The sequence below is a fragment of the Chiloscyllium plagiosum genome, chromosome 3 (assembly GCF_004010195.1).
Source record: "Chiloscyllium plagiosum isolate BGI_BamShark_2017 chromosome 3, ASM401019v2, whole genome shotgun sequence".
In the NCBI taxonomy this organism is placed as follows: Eukaryota; Metazoa; Chordata; class Chondrichthyes; order Orectolobiformes; family Hemiscylliidae; genus Chiloscyllium; species Chiloscyllium plagiosum.
This window is the reverse complement of record NC_057712.1, coordinates 34,166,563-34,187,122: the sequence shown is the minus strand read 5'-3', so window position 1 is coordinate 34,187,122 and position 20,560 is coordinate 34,166,563. Positions and strand designations below refer to the sequence as shown.

The window sequence follows — 20,560 nt, the reverse complement described above, 5'->3', positions numbered from 1 at the left end:
ACACTTTATAAAAACCTTGCACAATTTTAAAGATCTCTAGTAGATCATCCCTTAGCCTTTTTTGTTTTCATGAGACACCTGGGCTTTCTGATCATGTGTACCTATTTATTTCTGGTATCATCGGAAATATCTGATATATCCCCTATTAGTGCCTGGCAAGAGAACTGGAGTGTTTAACTTGAAACAAGAAAACATTGTCAGAATAATGGAGAGAGTAATTTCAAATGAAAGTGTTGGATCTTGTAAGCTGATCTTGCACTATATAATGTCAGAATTATGGTCTTTTAAATTCTCTAAACACCAGTGAAAACTAATCTGATTAGCCCTCTGTGAAAAAATATTTCTTTCCAGCGGTTTTGCAGTGAACACAACTCTAAATTCCTCAATTTTTCTTTTCCCTGTTATCATGCTTTTTGTATAGACAAATAATGTAGTTTTATCGTTGTCTTGTGCAGTACTCAAATTTTCTAGCCATGCATGATGTCTGTTTATGATCCAGATTAGAATACAGATGTGGTGTCATCTATTAATTAGTGAAAGAGAAATGAAGAGACATCTAGCATCATACTTGAATAAACAAGACTTCAAAATTGAATGGGATGATAATTGGTTTTCATGCAGTGAATTTGACAGAGATATTCAGATGAGTAATGTACATTTTTGCTGTTTTAATTTGGCAGTTTGCTAGTTAACACAGCCTGTTGACATAAAGGATTAATTGTTTCATTGATAGCTCTGAAATTAAATGCACCAAAAATCCATTAAACACAAATCATTTTCGTGTTTAAAAATTAAGCACTGCTTTTTACTAACCCTCTGAAATCTCCAATGGCATTTCGTCAGATTTAGCCACTTTTGATGTTAAACGCTCTTGTATTTATGTAATCAAAGCTTTCACAACAAAGCAAAGAACAAAGGGAAAGACTGCAATAAGGTAGAAGGCAGTGGCTTTTGCAGGCTAAAGGGAATGGTAATAGGACAAAGAAAGAAACAAAAGATGTATCTAGAGGAGATATGATTGTCAGGATGAGGGCTGGGCTATTTAAAATTGAGATGAAGAATATTTTGACTTGATGACAAATGTTTGGAATTCTGTATAACAGAGTGCTGTAGAAGCTTACTGATTGAACATATTTAAGATAGAAATCAACAGATTTTTGGAGACTAATGACATCAAGAGATGTGGCGATAGCGTGGAAAAGTTATGTTGAGGTGAATGAACAGCCATTGTGTAATTAAATGGCAACGCAGGTGTGATGGGCTGAATAGCCCATGGCTGTTCTTATGTTCCCATAAAATGGTAAAGGAGATGTCACATACAAGGTAAAATAAAAAAAATTGACAGGCCAAGAATATATTGGATTTCAGCAGACAGAGAATTTCAGGAAAAATTAAATACAAGGTGAAAAGAAAATATTACGGTTTAAATTCATGTGTTTGTGTCTATTATATATTATTTTTGGCTTGTGTTGCCAATAATAGCAAATTGAGACCGAGCTTCCTAAAGTAGTGATACGCTTGTAAGGAACCAGTTTATTGTTGGGAGTTTGATTTGGGTGCTCACTATGCTTGATTTCACTCCAAAAGATGGCAAGTATTTGTGAACCAACGGATTTGTTTTTCTCTCTTTGCTCCCTGAAATTGTTGTGCAATTACATTTACTGTGGTTTGTGTGGTCAAACTTGATGGTTTTATGATTAGGTATCCACCATTATTTTGATCATTATAACCAGGTGTGGTGGGGTCTGCTATTATAAAATAACTTGCTTGAACTTCAAAAGGATTAAGTATTGTATGAACGCAAGAATTGCTGAGGGATTTTCATTTTCAGTTCTTGATGCTGTTACAGGTGTAGCTGAGTAGAGCTTCTTAGTGTATATCAGACTGAGAGTTTACCAGCACTGACTGAGGGCACAGCTGTCAAGTTTGAACAATTTCATGTAGTGCCTGTTACAGTTTGTGTCCAACATTAACTGTAACTGTCTTATGCTCTTAATTCAATGAGTAACTTAAAAACAAAGTCTATTTGCACAGACTTCTGACCGACGAAAAGCAATTTTTGGTTTGTTTTGATTGATCAAGATGTAGTGGGCAGCCACCATGTTCAGTTAAATGTTTTGTTTATATTAAATCAGGACACTAGATCTTTAAGTCTGTTGAGAAGATTTTAGAGAAACTGGTTAGTTCATGTGTGAATAGGTAATTTAGAATGCTTGCCTGCTAGCAAAAGGTCAGCGGCATAAATTAATTTGATACAATAAATATGGTCAATGAAGGAAGAAAGGTGACCTTCTCATGTTAATTAACTAGCAGTCATTGCCAAGCAGTTTCCATTTATATTGTCCAAAACCCAAAAAAGTTGTCAACTTTAGGGGTTTTGAAAGTTTGCTGATTTGGGTACAAAAGCTTGCAATACTTTTATTGGTTGCAGTTTTGTTTGCCTTTTCAAATTATCCAGAACTTTCTTTTTCATTTCAGCCATTTTTCCAACTGGTGAAGTTACGAAAACTTGGACTAAGTGACAACGAAATCCAGCGACTTCCTCCAGAAATAGCAAACTTCATGCTGTTAGTCGAATTGGATCTGTCTCGAAATGGTAATTTATAAGAATGAGGTTTTTACTTTTAATGATACTGCACTGTTGACAACATTCCCTGAGCAGTTCGAATGAGTTAGTCCTTCAGTCTTTACCATCTTCCCAGCTTTCTTGTCTTCATTTCCCTTGTCTAGGTTTTGCTTTTTTTAATCTGTAACTTTTAATTTTTAAGCAATGCTGGTCATTTATTATAAAGTGACAACACTGTGTTTAACTTCTTGTTATTTTACCTTTCTTTGTCAATGCTAAATAATAAAGTATGTACGTGACCCAGTCTTGGGTGGCGCGATGGTTAGCACTACTGCCACACAGCACCAGGGGCTCTGGTTCAATTTCAACTTCGGGTGAATGTCTGGCATTTGCACATTCTCCCTGTGTTTGCGTGGGTTTCCTTTGGGTGATCCAGCATCCTCCCACAATCGAAAGATGTGTGGTTAGGTGAATTGGCCACACTAAATTGCCCATAGTTTTCAGGGATATGTACGTTAGGTGCATTAGTCAGGGGTAAATGTAGAATAATGGGGTGCTTGTTTGGATTGGTGAGAACTTGTTGGGCTGAAGTGCCTGTTTCCACACTGTAGGGATTCTTCTTCTAATTCAGATGTCAGGTGAAAGTGACTGCTTTTGACATCAAGGCCATATTTGAATAATTATATCAAAGAGCCCTGAAACTGAAATCTGAGAGCAGGGGTAAACTCTCTGCAGGTTGTAATTGTGTGTGGCACAAGAGATGATGCTAGTGGCTGTTGGAGGTGAAGGTGAATTATTTCAGAGATCCCCCCCTGCCCACCACCACCAATTTTTTTTTTCCTTCAGGGCAGAGTCCAAGGCTTAACCTACCAGTACGTGCAGGAGTAGAGAGAGACATGGGGTAATATGTGTGAAAATCATTGACGGTGACAGAGCAGGTTGAGAAATTGGTTAATAAAGCATTCACAATACTGGACCTTATAAATAAAGACATAGGGCACAAAAACAAGGCAATTATGATGAACATCTCAAACCATTGCTAGGCCCTAGGCTTAATTATGCCACTGAATAGCTGCAGGGCATTCTGAAGAGGGAGAGCAGACACATTGAAACCAATGATAAAGGCAGAAAGAATTGAGAAATAATGAGAATTGAGGGTGCAAAATAGCACATTAAAATGCAAGACCTAAAGTTTGTAATCTCTGGATTATCCTGGTGCCATGTTAGCATAGGTGGAAAACAAGTAAATGTGTGGCTGAAGAGTTGGAGCAGGAGGGAGAGTTGTTTATTCTTACTGAGAAGGTAGAACCTGTACAAGTCCAAATGGTTGCACCTGAACGATCTTTGAGAAAGATTTGCTTTTGTAATTGGTAAGGGTTTAAACTAAGTTGGTAGGGGGATTGGATAGGCAATGGAGATGCAGTAGGAGGTGAGTATACAGAAAAGTTTAGAAGAACCAAGTCTGTCTGGAAGACGGTGCACATATAATTAAGTTAAGGCACAAGGGAGCATGGCATGTTTGGATAGTATGTATTTTAATGCAAGGAGTCTTGCAAGAAAGGCAGATGCATTGAGAGTATTGATTAATGCATGGTGATATGATGTCATTGCTATCACATATGTTGAGGGAGGAACTGGACTTGCAGCATAGTATTTTGGAGCTGTGTGTGTATGTGCACGTGGTAGACCCACTAGTAAAGAGTATTAATATGGGAAGAATAGATCAATAAATATGGGAAAATTTTAATCTTGTAGTTTTGGTCAATCAAGCTGGAAGGCTGGCTACAACATTATTAATAGCATCAATTAGACAGAATTTCATGGAATCAACTAATGAACAGACTATTATGGATCTTGATAAATTATTTCTGAGTAAACAATCCAATGGGAATTAGTGACCATAATATGATAGAATTTAATATTCAGTTTGAGGGTCAGAAACAACTATTTAAATACAGGGAATTGCAATGAAATGAGGATAAAGCTAGCTAAATTGACTCAAATTAGCAGGAATGACGGTAAGCAAGCAGTAACAAACATTTAAGGAGGTATTTCGTGATTCTTAGTAACAAAATATATCTTATTAAAGAGGAAAGGGATGGTCGAAATATCTTCCACTATAATGACTAATGCAAAATATCTGTTTAACTCTTCTGCCATTTCCTCATTCCCCAAAACTATCTCTCCAGGTTCATTTTCTGCGGGGCCTCTATTCCCTTTGATCTCTCTCTTCCTTTTAAAGAAGCTTATTATCGGTTTTTATATTCCTCACTATTCTCCCTTGACTGAATTTGGGGCTATCACCTGATTTTTTTTTTTGCCTCCTTATATGCTTTTTTTATTTCAACTTTATATTCTCCTTAAAATCCATGGTTAGACATGATTGGTTCATCATTTTCTTAGAATCTTAAAATCTTAGGTATTTTAGGTTGGCAACCTGTAACCCATGGGATTCCACATGGATCAGTGCTGGAACTGCAACTGTTTACAATATAAATGACTTGGAGGAAGGAAGCAAATGCACTGCAGCCAAATTTGCAGACAGCACAAAAGTTGGTGGAAAGGCAGGTTGGATGAGGGATGCAAACAGTGTACAGAGAGATATTGATTGATTATGTAAGTGGGCAAAAAATCCCCAAAAGGAGTATAATGTGGGAAAATGTGAAGTTCATTTTGGAAGCGAGAACAAAGGACCAGAGTATAATTTAATGGAGAAAAGCTGCAGCACAAAGAGATTTGTGCATGAAACACACAAAGCTCGCACACGGTTAATCAGGAAGACTAATGGAATGTTGGCAGTTATTTCAAGGAGTTTGAAGAATAAGAGCAAAGAAGCCTTACTACAAGGTGCTGGTGAGACCATTTCTGCAGTACTGTGAACAGTTTTGGTCCCCTTGTATCATTTCATTGCAGGCAGTTCAGTGAAGGTACAACTGGCTGATCTCTGGATGGAGGAATTGTGTTTTGAATAAATATTAAACAGGTTAGGATTCTGTTCAATGGACTGTTCATATACATAGTGTAGTGTTCAGCAGACCGCCTCCAACAAAGGATTGACTAACTGTTTCTGTGTGGTGTTCTCCTCGCACGATCAACCTAAATGTTGCTATTGTCTAGAAACTCCGTTTAGGTGATTGTCAGTCCATTTGCCCACAATGGTTGTCTGTTACTGGGTGAAATCCTGGAAATCTTTACCTAACAGCATTTTGAATATTTTTACGATCTGTACTGGTGATCCAAGAAAGTGAACTATCATCTTTTAAGAGCAATCAGGAACAGGCAACAAATGCTAGCCTTGCCATTGGTGCCTATGTCCCAATACTTAAATTAAAAGTAAAACTCAATTTCATTGCAGTTTTATTTTAGGATTACGATGTATATATTGCAGACTATTAGAGCTCATAAGTGTTGATTTTGTATTTTTAATATTGGAAGAACTGTTATTCTTTCTATATTATTGGCTCAATGCATGTATTGTTCTAGTAATGAACCTGAACTTTGGCCTTTTGGGGCACAACAAGTTGTTATGCTAATAATAATAATAATAATAATAATAAATTTAATGTGACATAGCTTGGCCTGTGTATTATTATTTGTGAACTTTGGAACAATGTGGTGGCTTCACTTGCCCTACTTCATTTCCCAGAGCCAACTCAGCATTGCTTCTTTGTTTTACTGAAAGCTTTGATTGGGAAATTGAGAAAATTCTCCTGTGTTGTGTGTCAGAAATACCCTTCCATGTCACTGAAATCATGTTTTTCTCAGTCTTTATTGGCGTAGTTGAAATCTCCTAATACCATTGCTCTATTTTTATACAACTTGAAGTTTGGAGATGGATTTGCATGTCTCTATGCACTGGTACTCAGTTTTTCCAGCTGTTGCTATGCTCCTATACTCAAGCCAGAGACTCCATCCATAAATTATCTTGTAAAATCCTTTATATTTAGAACTGTAACACTATCATGAATGCTAACATGCCATTGTATCTCTTTTCTCATTTACCATTCTTCATTGCTTGCTATCAAGGATGTTAATGACTAAGTTTACTTTGGTCATATGTAATGTCTCTATTAATGCAACTACATTACAATTCCATTTAGCAATTGTGCAAATGAGTTATCAACCTTATTCACTAGACTGTGAATATTGAAGTACAGTTTGTTGCTTTATTTGTCACTTTTTTGCTATTTCCATACTTTGATTTTTGCAATTCTTAGAATATTTCTAATTTTTCCACTGTATCATAGCATCATACAATCCCTACAATGTGGAAATAGGCCATTTGGTCCAGCAGGTCCACACTGACCCTCTGAAGAGTACGCCCAGGCCCATTCCCTAATCCCTATTACTTTTACACTTCCCCTGACTAATGCATGTAAGCTACACATTCTTCATAACTATGGGCAATTTAGCATGGCCAATTCACCTAATCTGCATATCTTTCCTCTGGGAATATTTGTCCTCTGATCTCATGTCTATTATACTGTGTTTCCCTTCCTGAACAGTACTAGTCAACTTCTTTGTGAGAACGTTGGTCCCAGTTTTGTTTAGGTGCAGCCGAACCATCTTGTATAGGCACCCTTGTCCACAGGACCAGTATCAGTGTTTTAAGAAACCATCCCCCCTCCTGTATCACTTTTCGAATCTTGCATTTATATGCACTTTTTCATGTTTCCGTATTCACCACATTTGGTATTGGGAGTAATTAGAGTCATAGAGATGTACAGCATGGAGACAGATGCTTCGGTCCAACCCGTCCGTGCTGACCAGATATCCCAACCCAATCTAGTTCCACCTGCCAGCACCCTCCATATCCCTCCAAACCCTTCCTATTCATATACCCATCCAAATGCCTTTTAAATGTTGCAATGGTAGCAGCCTCCACCACTTCCTCTGACAGCTAATTCCATACATGTACCACCCTCTGAGTGAAAAAATTGCCCCTTAGGTCTCCTTTATATCTTTCCCCTCGCCCTAAACCTATGCCCTCTAGTTCTGGACTCCCTGACCCCAGGGAAAAGACTTTGTCTATTTATCCTATCCATGTCCCTCATGATTTTGTAAACCTCTATAAGGTCACCCCTCAGCCTCCAACGCTCCAGGGAAAACAGCCCAGCCTGTTCAGCCTCTCCCTATAGCTCAAATCCTACAACCCTGGCAACATCCTTGTAAATCTTTTCTGAACCCTTTCAAGTTTCACAACATCTTTCCAATAGGAAGGAGACCAGAATTGCACGCAATATTTCAATAGTAGCCTAACCAATGTCCTGTAGAGCTGCAACATGACCTCCCAACTCCTGTATGCAATACGCTGACCAATAAAAGAAAGCATACCAAATGCCTCCTTCATTATCCTATCTACCTGCAACTCCACTTTCAAGGAGCTATGAACCTGCACTCAAGTCTCTTTGTTCAGCAGCACTCCTTAGGACCTTACATTAAATGTATAAGTCCTGCTAAGATTTGCTTTCCCAAAATGCAGCACCTCGCATTTATCTGAATTAAACTCCATCTGCCACTTCTCAGCCCATTGGCCCATCTGATCAAGATCCTGTTGTAATCTAAGGTAACCTTCTTTGCTGTCCACTACACCTCCAATTTTGGTGTCATCTGCAAACTTACTAACCATACCTCTTACGCTCGCATCCAAATCATTTATGTAAATGACAAAAAGTAGAGGACCCAACATCAAACCTTGTGGCACTCCACTGGTCACAGGCTTCCAGTCTGAAAAACAACCTTCCACCACCACCCTCTGTCTTCTACCTTTTGAGCCAGTTCTGTATCCAAATGGCTAGTTCTCCCTTTATTCCTTGAGACCTAACCTTGCTAACCAGTCTTCCATGGGGAACCTGGTCAAATGCCTTACTGAAGTCCATATAGATCACGTCTACTGCTCTGCCCTCATCAATCCTCTTTGTTACTTCTTCAAAAAACTCAATCAAGTTTGTGAGGCATGATTCTTTTTATGTTTTCCGAGTACTTAAATATTGGCTTGAAAGCCTTCAATTTTACTTCGCATGATATTGGTTTCAACATATAGTCATAGAGTTCTACGCCACAGAGACAGATCATTTGGCCCAAACTGGTCCATGCTGTCCCAAGTATCCACCCTTGCTAACAATATTTCCCTGCATCGGGGCCCATATGCTTTGGAACCTTTCGTATCTATGTATTTGTTCAAATGCTTTTTAAATGTTGTTAGTCTACCTGCCTCTACCACTTCTACTGGGAGCTCATTCCGTATGCATTCCACCCTCTGCTTTTAAAAAAAAGTTGCCCCTCAGGTTCCCTTTTATTCTTTCCCCCTCTAACCTTAAACTGATGCCCTGTAGTCCGCGATTCCCAAGTCTGGGGAAAAGACTGAGTGCATTCACCTATCCATGCCTCTCATGATCTTGTATACTTCTATAAGATGATCTCTCTCCCTCCTACCCCCCCAAGTCTCCTAAGCTCAAATGAAAAAAGGTTACTTGTCTAACCTCTCCCTATAACTCAGAGACCAATGGGTCCTGGCAACACTCTTGTAAAGGTCTTCTGCACCCTTTCCAATTTAATAACATCCTTCCTATAGCGAGGTGACCAAAACTGAACACACTACTTCAAGTGCGGCCTCACCAATGTCCTGTACAACTGCAATATGACTTCCCAACTTCAATACTCCGTGCCCTGACTGATGGAGCCCAATGTGCCAAAAGCCTCCTTATACCATAAATTCTGGCTGTTCCATTTTCCTTCTCAGAAATCAAATATATATCTTTATCCTAATACCAGAGAGGCAGTGTTCCATTTGTAAATCAAATTTGCATTTACAGAAAAGCCTGAGCATGTCCCTGACTTTTCAATCCCTGATAACTGCTGTAATTTTACTTTTCTTTTTCTGTCTATGCAGTCAGATTTCCCATGGTGTTGAGTGTTTGATTTCACATGCAAACACACACGCACATATATAAGTTTGTGGGGTGAAATTGTACTTGCAGAATTGCAGTTTTTGGGCAAAGTAAAATGTATAAATCCATGTAAGATTTTGTAAATCTGTTTTTTTAAATTAGATTTAATCTGAATATTTTGGCAAAGACAGTTTCGCACAGGGCAGCTCACACCTTCAATGCGTTATCTGGACTGACATAACATCAATTATCAAATTCACTTGAGAATGTAACTTTAAAAAAGTTCTGCGATTTACAAATGAAAGAACTGAAACCAACATGTTCATTCTGAAACATGCAAGACTTAATAAACAATCCAGGCGTTTTCAATATGAGTTCAATTACATCACACTGTAAACTTTTGCTATAAATTCTGTGTCTTAGAGTCCACAACCACCTGATGAAGGAGCAACACTCTAAAAGGTAGTACTTCCAGATAAACTTGTTGGACTATAACCTGGTGTTGCGTGATTTTTAACTTCGTACACCTGAGTCCAACACTGCATCTCCAAATCTTAATTTTTTTTGTTATTCCTGAAATGCCATCAATGTCCCTGGTATTTAAACTGAAAACTGATGTCTGCACCGCCCGTGCCTTTCTCCTACTTTCTGTTGATCCCCTGCCATAGAGTCAGAGAGTCATAGAGATGTGCAACATGGAAACAGACCCTTCGGTCCAACTCGTCCATGCCAACCAGATATCCCAACCCAATCTAGTCCCACCTGCCAGCACCCGGCCCATATCCCTCCAAACCCTTCCTATTCATATACCCATCCAAATGCCTCTTAAATGTCGCAATTGCACTAGTCTCCACCACTTCCTCTGGCAGCTCATTCCATACACGTACCACCCTCTGTATGAAAAAGTTGCCCTGTAGGTCTCTTTTATATCTTTCCCCTCTAACCCGAAACCCATGCCCTCTAGTTCTGGACTCCCCGACCCCAGGGAAAAGACTTTGCCTATTTACCCTATCCATCCCCCTCATAATTTTGTAAACCTCTATATGGTCACTCCTCAGCCCCTCAACTTCCTGCATCTTTTAGTAACTGTGAGGTGACCACTTCTGGAATGTAAGTGGCGGAAAATTCTCAGACTTACTGATTCACAAGTCCCCCTATAACTCAAGCTAGAACTCTAGCAAGGAAATTAGAATCCTGACAGTGTGGAAGCAGGCCCTTCGGCCCCACAAGTCCACACTAACTCTCCGAAGAGTAATACACACGGACCCATTCCCTATTATCCTATATTTACCCCTAACTAATGCACCTAACCCACACGTCCTTGAACACTATCGGCAATCTAACATGGCCAGTTCACCTAACCTGCACGTCTTTGGATTGTGGGAGGAAACCCATGCAGACATGGGGAAAATGTGCAAACTACACACAAAGTCAGTGAAGGGTGGAATTGAATCCAGGTACCTGTCACTGTGAGGCAACAGTGCTAACCACTGAACCACTGTGCTGCCTCTAGCAACTATCAGTATTTCTTCCATCCATAGTTTTAAAGGATTTGTGAAGTTAAAGAATTCTGGAATAGAACAGGATGTGTGTACAATGGGTCCTCACTTACCTGTCATTACACCCAATCCATTGATCCTTGAATTACAAGAATTTGACCATTAAAATACTTGATACTGAACTCTTTAAAATAAACCTGTAAGAAATAGATATGTGAGCATTTTGAGACAGAGACCGATAAAATTTTAAGGAATTCACCTTTTGAAAGACTAAAATACTAAAAATAGCTAAATTTGATTGAGTAAACTGGGAAGTATATCTAAAGCTCAATGCAACCGATCAACAAGTGAGCTTCAGTGAAATACATGGGATTTAATCAATTAATAAAACAGCAGCAATTTATTTGTTAATTTTTTGCATTCATCTCATTCTTTGTAATTTAATGCTCTCGCTGGGACTCTGCCATTGGCTGTCCCACTTTTAAGTGTTGTTCGCTCGCACTACTTCTCCTCAGACTCACTCTTTCTGCTCTCATTAACTCTGACTTTGAGTTATCTGTTCTCCTACTCTTGTTTGTCCATCTCTTTCACTCCCTCCCCATGGACTTCATCTCATTGGTGATGAAGAATATCTGCATTGAGACTATTACAATATTAGCAGATGTGTGAGAAAATTTGATGCTATAACACAGATGAGTACAAAGAGAAACTCCCTCCACTTTGACTCACTCAGCAATATGCCTCAATGTTAATTCCCAAAGGAAAAATGATCATACTTTCCATGTTATTCAGTTTTAAGTGTGTTTGAGTGAATTCAACAATTATTGACAGAGCATTTTAAAAACTGAAAAGGGATAGTCAAAAAGCATTTCACCTAAGACCTTCTGTGACTGAGAGGAGGTTTTCATCCTCTCAAATAATTCTCAACAGAGGTCTTAAGAGTTGTAAGACTAGTGTCTCACTCACTGCGTTAGCCATAGGTTCAAATAATATTTAAGTATGAACTAATGCCTGCTGAATATGTTCAAGGAATAGTGATAGTGAAACTATCTTGGGTCTTTCACTTGTGACTATCAGCATAAATTTTGAGCAAGGTGATATTTGAAGTGACGCAGATTCACATCCTTGAAGTTGTGATACTTAAATTGCTGTATGCTTCATGGCTTTTAGAAATAGATTGTAGCAAATTGATGAACTTGAGATCTTTGTCTTTACAAAGCTGAAAGAACTGCATATGTTGTAAATCAGAACCAAAAATTGAAATTGCTGGAAAAGCTCAGCAGGTCTGGCAGCATCAGTCGAGAGAAATCAGAGTTAATGGTTCAGGTAAAGTGACATTCCTCAGAACAGACCCTTCCTCCTTGTCTTTTATGTCTTGGCCATTTTGTTAGTACTGTTCAACTCTAAATTAACTCTTCGCTATAACTTGCTGTGGGTTTGGAGTCACATGTAAGCCAGACCAGGTGAGGGTGTCAGATTACCTTCCCTGAAGGGCATTAGTGAACCTAATAGGCATTTACAACAATCGGCAATGGTGACATGGTTGCCATTGGCTGGCTGTTAATTCCAGATTTTCAAGAGAGACTTTGGTTATCTGTCACAGCAAGATTTGAACACATGAGCCCAGGGAGGGTAGGTCGTGCTTCACAAACCTTATTGAGTTCTTTGAGAAGGTGATCAAACAGGTTGATGAGCATAAAGCGGTTGATGTGGTGCATATCGATTTCAGTAAAGCGTTTGATAAGCTTCCACATGGTAGGCTATTGCACAAAATATGGAGGCTTGGGATTGGGGGTGATTTGGCGGTTTGGATCAGAAAATGGCTTGCTGAAAGAAGACAGAGGGTGGTGGTTGATGGGAAATGTTCATCCTGGAGTTCAGTTACTAGTGGTGTACTGCAAGGATCTGTTTTGGGGCCAATGCTGATTGTCATTTTTATAAATGATCTGGATGAGGGCGTAGAAGGATGGGTTAGTAAATTGCAGATGACACTGAAGTGGGTGGGGTTGTGGATAGTGTCGAAGGATATTGCAGGTTACAGAGGGACATAGATAAGATGCAGAAGTGGCAAATTGAGTTTAATGCGGGAAAGTGTGAGGCGATTCACTTCGGAAGAAGTAACAGGAATGCAGAGTACTAGGCTAATGGTAATATTATCCGCAGCGTGGATGAGCAGAGAGACCTCAGTGTCCGGGTGCATAAATCCCTGAAAGTTGCCAACCAGGTTGAAAGGTTGTTAAGAAGGCATATGACGTGATGGCGTTTCTTGGTAGGATTGAGTTTCGGAGCCATAAGGTCAAGCTTTAGCTATACAAGACACTGGAATATTGCGTGCAATTCTGGTCACCTCATTATAGGAAGGATGTGGAAGCTTTGAAAAGGATTCAGAAGAGATTTACTGGGATGTTGCCTGGTATGGAAGGAAGGTCTTACGAGAAGAGGTTGAGGGAACTGAGGCTGTTTTTGTTGGAGAAGGTTGAGAGGTGACTTAATCGAAACGTAAAAGATAATCAGAGAGTTAGATTGGGTGGACAGTGAGAGTCCTTTTCCTCACATGGTGAAGGCTAACATGAGGGGGACATAGCTTTAAAATGAGGGATGATAGATATCAGGGGTAGTTTCTTCACTCAGTGTAGTAGGGTCGTGGAACGGCCTGCCTGCAACAGTAGTAGACTCACTGATGTTAAGGTCATTTGAATGGGCATTGGACATACATATGGATAATAATGGAACGGTGTAGGTTAGATGGGCATCGGATTGTTTTCACAGGTCGGTGCAAGAACTATGTTCTATGTTAAATTATGTTGAATTAACAACATGACACAATGTGAAAGCACAGACTCTACAAAATGATTTTCGCCTATAGATCTGTTAAGAGAAACTTCGCTGCTAAAGTTCTCCTATTATCTATCCTGTCTGCTGTTCCCTTTTTGTTTTTCCTCTGCAGTAAAGGATTATGATTCTTCTGCCAGCATCCTTTTGAATAGAACATGAGTGATGTAGTTTGAACAGTAATTAGAGTTAGGATTTTGTCCTGTTTTATGTGACGAATGCATTGTGTAACAGAAAAGCATTATTCTTATTCTTAGAAGCATTTACGTTTGAAACTTGGGGTAATTATCCTCTAACAAAAAGATGGCGTACAGTTCAAAACCAAAACTGGAGTTTTTTGAAGACCAAACGTGCATTGAAACTTCTTTACTTGTTGACATGTGGAGTAAATTCTGATGATGTACAGCAGTAGCCAGTAAGGTTTTGTAATATGAGGAATCAATGGAACAGACGTCACTGCTTCAGAAGACTCCCTATTTTCCGGGTAAAAAGAACATTTTCAGTGTTTTTCTATGTCTTTTGCTTTATCACTCCAAAAAACACATTTGAATTTTCACTATAATGTCATCCAAGTTGGGTCTAGCAGAAAGTCAGTGCTCTGCTGTACATGTACCTTGAGGTATCTTTAAAATTAGTATTAGCATAAATAAAACTCTTAGCTGAAAGTCTTCGGAATGTCAAAATATGACTTCATTTTTCATAACTTTGTTATAGTTTCAAAAAGATTAGACAAAACTATGAAAATGTTAAAAGATTTGAAAATTCATATTCCTCAAAGTGTAGCATTAATTGTCATTTGAGATTCCATTGGTTAATGCGCTGCTTTAACTATCATTTTAAAATCTGCATTGCTTTAACTAGGTAATTTTCATTTCAGTTATGTAAAATTGAAACCTTTGGTATATGGAAAGATTTAGATTGCAATAGTGTACAGAGTTCAGCTGGATCAGATTCTGCCTGTCTTTCTTGTGTTTATGTTTCTTATTAATAGTTGAAATGGCTCATTGTATATTTGCCAACCCATCCCCCATCTCATATAATTACGATTATAATGCTTTGACTGAGTTAGAATATTGTTTATTATTGCTGTGAATCAGCTGAATATGATGTACGCATAATCGTAGATTGACAAACATTATGTACTCATATCAGTAGATTGATTATAAATTATTATAGCAGATGTTTTGGACTGAAAGCTAACCTCCCACATTCCAGAATCTAGAGCTGTATGGCATTGAGCAATATGCCTCATCAGATGTATCTATAGGTTCAGGGCAGATTAATTTATTGTTGATTTACTTGCTTCTTGAAGGGGAGAAAAAGACAAAGAGGAGTTCTTATTCTTTCAAATATGCCAGTGTACAGAGTCATAGAGATGGACAGCACGGAAACAGACCCTTCGGTCCAACTCGTCCATGCCGACCAGATATCCCAACCCAATCTAGTCCCATCTGCCAGCACCCAGCCCATATCCCTCCAAACCCTTCCTATTCATCTATCCATCCAAATGCCTCTTAAATGTTGCAGTTGTACCAGCCTCCACCACTTCCTCTGGCAGCTCATTCCATACACGTACCACCCTCTGCGTGAAAAAGGTGCCCCTTAGGTCTCTTTTATATCTTTCCCCTCTCACCCTAAACCTATGCCCTCTAGTTCTGCACTCCCCGACCCCAGGGAAAAGACGTTGTCTATTTATCCTATCCATGACCCTCATGATTATTTACTATGTTTTGCAACAGACAGTGTGTTGCTGATAGTCATCTGTAGTTTGTCAAGCTCCTGAGAAGGCTTCACGAAGAAGTTTACTGTCTGTTGGGCGCAAAAGATCAGTTATACTGCATGTCTGGTATTAATACAGGAGTTTAATATGATACAGTATTGTGTATCTTTGGTCCATTTTGACATCATGTAATAAGATTGCTGATACTTGGACCTTGATTTGTTTGGATGGATGACAAGTTATGCAGATTTTGTTGCCATGTATATGACTGATTTAATCCTTTCTAATTGCAGATATTATGGAAATTCCAGAAAGTATCTCATTTTGCAAATCATTGCAAGTAGCAGATTTTAGTGGCAATCCATTGACCAGGTAAAAAGAACTAGAATACGGGAGCCTTATGTTTGCATATTGTTTTATTCTGAGCGATTTGTAGTTGATATTAAGAACTGCCATCATTGAGTTACAATTTTGACAGCATAACTGAAATTGTAACTATTAAGACACTTGAAGACTTTTGTTATTTAAAGTCAGCTTGTTGAAAATATTTTGAAATCTTGGTATTTATTTTCTGAATTTTAATTCACAATCTGTCAATATGTAGTTAGGGAAGGGAGTGCGGTCTGAAGTGTTTGTTCCTCGAATGTTTTAAAATAAATTCTTCTCTAATATAATTTGCTTTTCAGATTCCCCAACGGAAGTAGAAAGAATATTTTGCATGCATGAGGGAATTGTTGATAGATATATCGACTTTGTGAACCTTTTTAAAACTCACGTGGGTAACAAAATGATTTTACTTAAGATCCTCAAACATCCCAGAGTCTGATTTATGGCCTATGCACCTGTGAAGTCAGCCAGTCACACATTTCCCGAAGAGGCAGACAAAACATTGGAAGTTATTAATTCAAGAGGGAGGAACAGCGTAAATATACCTAGGACCAGACCCTATAAATTATGAGGAGAGACTTAGTGTAGAAAGGAACTTGTTTAGTAGGAGAAAATAAATCTTAGTATTTGGTGCAGGTGTTGAATTTTAAGCAGTATGTATAAATGGGATTGTAAAATCTTTTGCACAGAGGCCACTCAATCCATTGTACCTCTGCTTGCTCTTTGAAGAACACTTGTCCTTAGTCCCACAACTCAGCTTTTTGTCTGTGCCCCTGTAAGATCCACATCTTCAAGTGCCAGGCAGCCTATGTCAGGAGCCACAGGATACTAAACGACTATTTTGGATCAGTGTTTACTGTGGAGAAGGAAGTAGAAGATATAGAATGTGGGGAAATAGATGGCGATATCTTGAAAAATGTTCGTATTACAAAGGAGAAGGTGCTGGATGTCTGAAAGTGGAGAAATCCCTGGCACCTGATCAGATGTATCAGAACTTGTGGGAAGCTAGGGGAGTGATTGCCGTACCCCTTGCTGAGATATTTACATCATCAATAGTCATAGTTGAGGGGCCAGAAGGCTGGAGGTTGACCGACGTGCCACTATTTAAGAAAGCTGGTAAGGAAAAGCCAGTAAGCCTGACATTGGTAGGCAAGTTGTTGGAGGGAATCGTGAGAGATAGGATTTACATGTATTTTGAAAGGCAAGACTGATTAAGATAGTCAGCATAGCTTTGTGCGTGGGAAATCATGTCTCTCAAATTTGATTGAGGTTTTATTTTAAAGAAATAACAAAGGATCGATGAAGGTAGAGTGGTAGACGTTGGTCTATATGGACTTCAGTTTGGCGTTCGACAAGGTTCTCCATGGGAGACTGGCTAGCAAGGTTAGATTTCATGGAATATAAGAAGAACTGGATACAGAACTGGCTCGAAGGTAGAAGACAGAAGGTGATGGTGGATGGTTGCTTTTCAGACTGGAGGCCTGTGACGAGTGGTGTGCCACAAGGAATGGTGCTTAGTCCACTGCTTTTCATCGTTTATATAAATGATTTGGATGTGAACATAGGAGGTATAGTTAGTAAGTTTGCAGACGACACCAAAATTGGAGGTGTAGTGGACAGCGAAGAAGGATACTTGAGAGTATAATGGGATCTTGATCAGATGTGCCATTGGGCTGAGAAGTAGCAGATGGAGTTTAATTTCAATAAATGCAAGGTGCTATATTTTGGAAAAGCGAATCTTAGCAGGATTTATGCACTTAATGGTAAGATCCTGGGGAGTAATGCTGAAGAAAGAGACCTTGGAGTGCAGGTTCATAGTTTCTTGAAAGTAGAGTCATAGGTAGATAGGATAGTGAAGAAGGTATTTGGTATGCTTTCTTTTATTGGTCAGAGTATTGAGTATAGGAGCTGGGAGGTCATGTTGCAGTTGTACCAGACATTGGTTCAGCATCTTTTGGAATATTGCTTGCAGTTCTGGTCTCCTTCCTATTGGAAGGATGTTGTTAAACTTGAAAGGGTTCAGAAAAGATTTACAAGGATGTTGCCAGGGTTGGAGGATTTGAGCTATGGGGAGAGGCTGAATAGACTGGGACTGTTTTCCCTGGAGCGTCGGAGACTGAGGGGGTGACCGTACAGAGGTTTTTAAAATCATGAGGGGTATGGATAGGATAAATAGATGAAGTCTTTTCTCTGGGGTCGGTGAGTCCAGAACTATAGGGTGAGGGGGAAAGATATAAAAGAGACCTAAGGGGCAACTTTTCATGTCGAGGGTGGTACGTGTGTGGAATGAGCTGCCAGAAGAAATGGTGGAGGCTGTTACAATTAGTGCATTTAAAAGGCATCTGGATGGCCAGAAGAATAAGAAGGCTTTAGAGGGATATGGGCCAAGTTCTGGCAGATAGGACTAGATTAGGTTATGATATCTGGTTGGCATGGATGAGTTCGACCAAAGGGTCTGTTTCCGTGCTGTTCATCTCTGACTCTATGACTATAAGCACCTCCCTAATAAAATGATTTGCAGAATCAGCTTGCATTATCATCTTATGTAGAGAGAGTATGACCACATCGAGGGGAAAAAAGTTCTCCTCTCCTTTCAAAGCCTTTTGCCAATTGTTCTGAATCCATGAACTCTGGTTACTGACCCACTTGAGGAAATTGTTTCTCTGTACCTATTCTATCAAAACTCTGATCATCTTGAAACCTCTTAACTTTCTCTACTATAAGGAAAAAAAGGATCACACTGATAAACCTCCTCCTTTCCAATATCTTTACATCTTTCCTGAACTGTTGAATGCAAAGTTGTCCACAGTATTCCAGCTGAAGTCTAACTGTGTTTTATGATGTTTTAACATAATTGCTTTCCTTTTGTAACTTATCCCTTTATTTGTAACTCGAAGTAACCCAGTGTCTTATTGTTATGATATGGGATAAACCCTTCTGCTAAATTTAAAGCAGCAACACCGAAAAGATTTATTCCCTACAGTAATCTGTGAAAATCTGATAGGCCATGAGCTACTTAAAGTAAAAATTGACAACTTTATTTCTTAAAGTATAACAGAGAATAATTAACTGACAATTATTTACAACTCCTTCCTCTAACCTCTATCTTTTACATTCCCCTCTATAATACTGGTCCGATAAAAATCCCAATTGAGATTTATAAAACATAACTTCTTATCTCAAAACTAGGCAGCTTTTGGTTCTTCTCTGTATTCCTGTCATCTTTTCTTCTTCTTGGGGACTCTGCATCACAGGATACTGATACATAAAGGTACCTTTAAGCAAGCTATTTTTCCGGCAGTCTTTACATACTGACGGCTTGGCAGGTCTCCTCCCAACTGTTAAAATTTCCTGGTCTTGTACCCCCAAAGTATCGGCTTGTGTCATTGGCTTTTAAGATGGTCAATATATTCAATTCAAACTTGATTGAGGTTGGTATTTTGGGGTATAATTTAAACTGATTAGTTGAATTTGAATTTGTTTTTGTCTTCAGGCAACCAGCTAATCGAGTTATTCAACCAAATGTTGCATTACATAATTTTTTCAGAATGTTTGGCTCTGTCAGGTAGTTCTACTCGCAAATAATTTCCTTAATGTCACCTTAATGGTTTGTGTATATGGATACCAAAGTGTCTCCACTCGTCAACATATTTTACAAAAATCTGCTCTTTATAATATATTTTGTCTTTTCATCCTTCCCAAAAGTACATCACTAAACACTTCTCCACATGTAACTCCATCTGTCATGCTTCTGTTCAGACCACCATCCTGTCTTTTACCTTCCTGAAGCTGAAAGTTAATCTCATTGCGTGCTATTTTGGCAAGTTTTGCAATACCAGCAAACATTTTAATACTGCTGTGTTCTGCTAAATCTACTGTAGAAAAATTGGGCAAAAAAAGTTGGTCTAAACCTGAATCTTTGGTAACTCCATTACAAGCCATCACCAGGTCTGAAAATCGTCAATTGGCTCCAACTTTGCTTCCTCCTTTTGTGTCAATTTCATAAACATATCACCACCGTCCCCTTAATTTCATAGATTTCCATCTTCTTAATAATCTTCCTGTTTGGAAGAAATTCAGTCAAGAACCATAAAAAGTCCATATGTACAATATTTACTGCACTATCTTGATCAGCCCTTCTCTTTTGTCTCATGAAATAATTAAATCAAGTAAATTTGATTGTACTTCCATTTAATAAATTCATACTGGCTGACCTTGATTAATTCATACTTTTCCAAATGAAAGTTTGCTGTTGATAATAATATTCCATAACTTCCTGACAACTCCTGTTAGGCTAGCTGGATTGGTTTCCTATTCATCCTTTGGCCATTTTGTGAGTAATATGAACAAGGTTGCACTCCTCTGGAATATTTTCGTTATCAGGCTCAGCTGTTTGTGCTTAATGTATTTGGAAAATGTGTTGAGATTTGTTTTAAATTGCCTGCTAATCTTTTTAACTTCTCTTTGCCACTCCTTTTAGTTTTAAAATTGAATTGTCACAAAAAGAACCCCAGCCGCTACACTGTCATTTAAGGAAGGAAATCTGCCATATCTATTTATTTTAGTCTGTATGTGACTCCAGACACTTGGCAATGTGGTTGACATTTAATTTCCCTCTGAAATGGACAAACGTATACCACTGCTAACTTGTAGGCAAGTTGGCTGT

At 38.8% G+C, this 20,560-nt stretch overlaps 1 protein-coding gene across 5 annotated transcripts in view; it reads left to right on the top strand.

The window, feature by feature from the left end:
- lrrc1 (leucine rich repeat containing 1) overlaps nt 1-20,560 on the top strand; it is a 256,326-nt gene that overhangs the window by 46,522 nt on the left and 189,244 nt on the right. For all 5 annotated transcript variants that reach the window (XM_043679472.1, XM_043679482.1, XM_043679464.1 and 2 more), the window contains exons 2-3: nt 2,479-2,596; nt 15,801-15,879. In XM_043679472.1, coding sequence (XP_043535407.1) covers nt 2,479-2,596; nt 15,801-15,879 — 197 coding nt within the window. The remainder of the gene's footprint in view (nt 1-2,478; nt 2,597-15,800; nt 15,880-20,560) is intronic.